The 4,922-nt window shown below is 50.0% G+C and overlaps 1 protein-coding gene across 11 annotated transcripts in view; it reads right to left on the bottom strand.

The window, feature by feature from the left end:
• Positions 1-510: 510 nt before the first annotated feature.
• The window catches only part of LOC116377290 (membrane-associated guanylate kinase, WW and PDZ domain-containing protein 2-like), a 12,960-nt gene continuing 8,548 nt past the window's right edge, over positions 511-4,922 (bottom strand). For 10 of the 11 annotated variants that reach the window (XM_031838891.1, XM_031838892.1, XM_031838900.1 and 7 more), the window contains 7 exons: positions 3,546-3,715; positions 3,363-3,462; positions 3,086-3,263; positions 2,292-2,931; positions 1,681-1,744; positions 1,380-1,595; positions 511-1,306 (listed from right to left, as the gene is read on the bottom strand). In XM_031838891.1, coding sequence (XP_031694751.1) covers positions 999-1,306; positions 1,380-1,595; positions 1,681-1,744; positions 2,292-2,931; positions 3,086-3,263; positions 3,363-3,462; positions 3,546-3,715 — 1,676 coding nt within the window. In that variant the 3' untranslated portion in view covers positions 511-998. The remainder of the gene's footprint in view (positions 1,307-1,379; positions 1,596-1,680; positions 1,745-2,291; positions 2,932-3,085; positions 3,264-3,362; positions 3,463-3,545; positions 3,716-4,922) is intronic. The other variant, XM_031838893.1, reaches the window with a different exon arrangement.

Below are 4,922 nucleotides of genomic sequence, written 5' to 3'. Positions count from 1 at the left end.
CCATGTACAGCTTCTTATCACCCTCTATGTACCAACGTACATTTATAACAAATACCACACATATTACGGTAATCAGCGTTGCATATGTGTCCTAAATACCTTTTGTTGTTCAGTCTTTGTTCATCCTGCATCGCTCTGCTCTGTTCTTTAATGTAACGTTACTGGATCAACAGAGCCTCTCCCAGCTGTTAGCAGACTGTTGTTAGCGAGCTGTACCCAGCATGCAGTTCGGCGGTGAAATTTTATAAATGTACAATTATTACTAGTGTTACAAATTGTTTGTGTCACAAACTGTTGTGTCGTGGTGTTTGCCCTGTTAAAGAGCGTTAGTTGTGGTTATTAATTGTTGTTATAAAGTTATAACCATGACTAGGGTTCCCTCTCAATACACTTAAGATAACTAGCTCCGACCGTAGCGCTCCCAGCGGCGAAAAATATATTTTGCTGCCTGTTGAAGAGCGACAGAAGTTGTTTCGGCTATGCTGATGATGGTATATGAAAAATTCATATCATACGGGAAATTGAAACCGGTATACCGGTTGAACCGGTATACCGCCCAGCCGTAACTCAGACTCTCACCAGACTTTCAAATCGGGAGCTTTGACTGTGTTTCAACACCTCTAAATACTTTGAGATCTTTCAGATGCTATTTGAAATCTGTCCCCAAAATACAACAGGAGTTAGAAGGATTCCAGAACCAGACCAACCACCCAGGTCTTCCACCTGTTCAGGTCTGTGCAGGAAGAGTTGAAGTCCTCACATACTAAGTCTTTTAAACTTAACTGAAGTCTTTTGAATCTAAAGTAGTACTCAATCAGAGTCTTAACACACAGATGTTGTACTAATACTGTTGGAATCAGTGGGAGTTACTCTTTTTGGCATCTCTGATGTGTTCTTTAGAAGTTACCTGATAATCGTCATTGTTTTCTTCAGCATCACCACACTGTCCTAGAACATGTTTAGTTCAGCGTTCACACAGTGTTTCAATAAAAAGAGATTCACTGGGACTCACCCCCATTGGTGACTTCCTGAGAGGCGATGACAAATCCAAAACCTTCTCCCGCCTGCCTCCTTAGATCCACCTCCACCGTCTTTACTCCTCCTCTTCCGTCCTTGGCTATTGCTCCCAGTGCTCCTCCCCCAACGACTCCCCCTCTGATGGGGGGAGGCCCACCAGCGCTCTCCTCTACTCCCAGCAGATCACGTGGCTCTAAGGTCAGCGTCACGGGAACGGAGTCCAGGAAGCTGGTGCTCTGGATAAGGGCAGAGGCCGGGGGCCCATTTGGAGTCTGGGCAGGAGGGGCTCCTGGAAAAACAAGGAGTCAGACTGATGGAAACAGGAGGACAAGGAGGGACGAGGACTCGATCGGGGCAGTTACCTTGGTGGGTCCCTGGGGCTGGTAGGTGCCCCTCCTGGGGACTCTCCAGGACCAAACCAGCCTGATTGAGTGGGGAAACCCCCACTAAGGCACCCGTGGACTGGGAAGGCAAGTCGGCTGAAGTTGGGGTGTGGGAGGAAGAGGGCGTGGCCAGGCCGTGTGGGGAGGGGAGGGGCTTGTAGAGGTTGGGGGTGACGACTGGGGAAGACACGGGACCTGTCGGAGGGACAAAGGTATTCATTGTGATCGTCGGTTCACCTGTAACGCGACTCAAGCTTTTATTGGTTCACACTTCACGTACCTCCTCTGTAGACCAGGAGTACCACCTCTCCCTGTTTGGTGTGTTCTTGCAGGACTCTCTGGACCTGAGGACAGAAATTTACCAATGGTTATGTACGGAAACTTATATGCAGAGGTACCCCCCAACGCTAAAACCTGTTCCAGAAGATTTTTCCATCCTGGGATAAGAGTGAGGCGTCTCCAGAAACCAACTCAGGAACAGATGTCTCCTGGCGTCTTATCTTTTAACACCAGACGCCTGATAAACGAGCCATAGAACATCCTGGCATCACCCTCCAAGACCCAGGGAGGTTTAGAGAGGTTCAACTTGTCACCAAACTTCAGCATCTCTTTAAGAGAAGGACCCAAAACACCAGGACTACAACGTCCACTGGAGGACCACAGACCAGGAGACACAGTCTCTGAAAGACTAAATGGATGCTGTTGTCACGGAGAACCAGGGAGGAAGCCGGATGGAGGAGTAGGCCCAACCTCAGATCTGGTTGAACCACTAGTATCTCCTTGTTTGTCTGAAACCTACTGAGGCCTTTGGAGTGACTTCATGGCGACAGTCTGTGAGTCTCTGGACAGCCAATGAGAGTGGAGTATGGTGAGACTATGTTGACCTTTTACCTGAGAGAAGCTGAGGCTCTGCACGTCTGCTCCGTTGATCTTCACTATTGCGTCCCCCGTCTGCAGTGAGGGGCAGTGCCTTCGATCCCAGACCCGCCTCACCACCGCCAGCTGACCTCCTTGACCCGCCGCCATTACGCTGAACCCCAGTCCGCCGCTCTCACTGCGCCTGAGGGCCACCGGTACGAGCTCTCCAGAGGGAGCTGACCCGGGCGACCCCGCTGCCCCGAGGGGGAGCACCAGCCCTGGGTTCCCTCTGGAGCCTGGGGAGGGTGTTTGGTGATTGGCTGGACAGCCATTAAAGCCGCAGGATGGCACGTCTCTGGGCGGGGTCAGGGCGAGGGAAGTCTGGGGCATCGGTGGGCACTGCACAGGAGCACTGGGAGAGGAGGAGGAGGTGGGTTTGTTAGCGGCGGTGGGGCTGGTGGAGTTTTGCAGGAGGCCCGTCTCTGGCTGAGAGAGGGGCAGTTTGGACAGAGCGTGGGATGATGAGGAGCTGATGGGGAGCGTGGAGGAGGAGGGGATGGGGAGCGTCGACGTAGACAGGTCACTCTCTGAAGACCTGGAGCTCTGATGTTGGAGGAGGGAGGAAGACGAGAAGGCGGGGAGGGTGCTGCTGTTGTAGCGAATCAGAGAAGACCTGCGAGGGGGGGAGAAGAAAACCGATGTTTTATACAAATGAAATGTTGATTTCAAGAGCATCACAAACACTTATGTCAATTACTACTGATGCTACTGTTGATGCCTTGGTTCCACACCTGGACATAACCTCTCCTGACAAAGCTCCATCTCACCTGCGTGTTCCAGCGTTCGACAGGCCGCCGTCAGAGTCACTGTGGTGGATGGCTGCTGTCCTCTCCGGGGGTGGTGGTGGACCCGATGGGGGGTCAGAAGAGGAAGTGGGCGTCAGCGGGCCCGTCAGCCCGTTCATCATTGGCTGAGCAGCGTAGCAGGGCGGGGTTTGCCTCGACCCTAGATTTCAGAGTTATTACTTATTAGATATGTGATGGATTATATTGGATTTTTTTCTTGTGTTGTCGAATGATCGATATTAGTGACCATGTTTCTGACCTGGTGTGCTGCCATTGGCGTCCAGCGTTCGACTATATGTGAGGTGTGTCGGCCCGCGGTTCAGGTCGTGGGGGTCAGGCGGCTCACTGGGAGTCTGTGGCTGTTGAAGAGGTTCGGAAGTCAGATACAAGGTTGGCGATTAACACAGGGTCACTGTTGTAGAAGTCACGACATATACCGCACCGGCTCCAGACTCTGTTTGGGACATCCATCCGGGTTGTAGAGCATCGGGTATCCTCTTCTCAGCACCACGTCCACACTCTGACCCATCGACACCGACTTCAGCATCTCCACCACCTCTTTGTGAGAGCGACCCAGCACACAGCTGTCGTTGATGTGGACCAGGATGTCCGCTGGAGGGACCACAGACCAGGAAGACACAGTCAGTCTACTGCTTATTGGGTCTTAATCTGACCCACGAGAGAGTGAGATAGACCCGTAATGTGGTGTCGGACCAGACTTTGCTGATGCTAAACTACGTTCCAAACCCTGACAAACTTCACAATGTGGTCTTTACTCCATCAGGTCCCTGACAGTGTATCTGTAGGTTTTAGGTGTTTCCTAAAGCTGCAGGATGTGAAGACGTTTGTTCTGCAGCTTCTAAAATAATAAGTTAAATAAGTGACTTTATTCATGTGGACAAAATCCGTTTTTCTCTGCAGCTGAACAGCATTTAGTGTTCAGGAGTTTTCTGCTGCCTGTTGAAACTCTCTGCTCTCATTCCGTGTGTGTGTATGTGTGTGTGTGTGTGTGTGTTACATTCCTGACTATTTATCCTCAGTGCACGTGAGCAGGTCTGACAGTGTGGGAGAGAAAGGAGACTGTGTGTCGGACAGGTTAAAGAGTGTGTGTGTGCATGTGTGCATTAGTTGTGTAGATCATGAGATTGTGTCGTTGGTTCTCAGCTCTTTATTTTTCTCAGACAGCACCATAATCCTCCAGAGAGGGAGGAGTGTGTTTAAACCTCCATCTCTATTAGTTCACACCTGGCTGGACCCACCTGTCAATCACAGGTGTCATTAATCACCCTCGTTAATGTTATTAGTTCCACCTGTATTGTCAGGTAGACATGGCCTCTGATTCAAACAATAAAGAAATGAAGTGCTGTGATGATGGAACACAAACGTGGAGAAAGTTTAGACGAGGAACAAAAGTAAAACTTATCTTTGTGTTCTTAGGGCCCGAGCACCAACGGAGTCAGAGCGGAGGACCTATTGTTCTTCTAATGTTTATTATCGTACCTGTTTCGTCACAAAAAGGAGGTGCTTGGGATACTGGAAAACTTTTGAAATTTTGCACGCAAGCCAGAATTTGCGAAAATTGCAGTGTGATTGGGGTGTCCAGCTGCGGTATGAAATATTGGCTCGATAGCGCCCCCTATTGAGTAGCCCCAACATTGTGTTTCACCTAGCTGTATGAAATTTGGTAGGTATGTGGATCGTGATGAGACGCACAAAACAATTTTCACTAAACCAAACAGGAAGTCGGACATTTTGACTTTTATGACATTTTTGGACCGTTTCAAGGCGTCATACTTTAACGAACTCCTCCCAGAGATTT

Source organism: Anarrhichthys ocellatus, unplaced genomic scaffold, assembly GCF_004355925.1.
Source record: "Anarrhichthys ocellatus isolate YVR2014 unplaced genomic scaffold, GSC_Weel_1.0 scaffold1099, whole genome shotgun sequence".
NCBI lineage: Eukaryota > Metazoa > Chordata > Actinopteri > Perciformes > Anarhichadidae > Anarrhichthys > Anarrhichthys ocellatus.
This window is presented reverse-complemented; position numbering and strand designations above follow the sequence as displayed.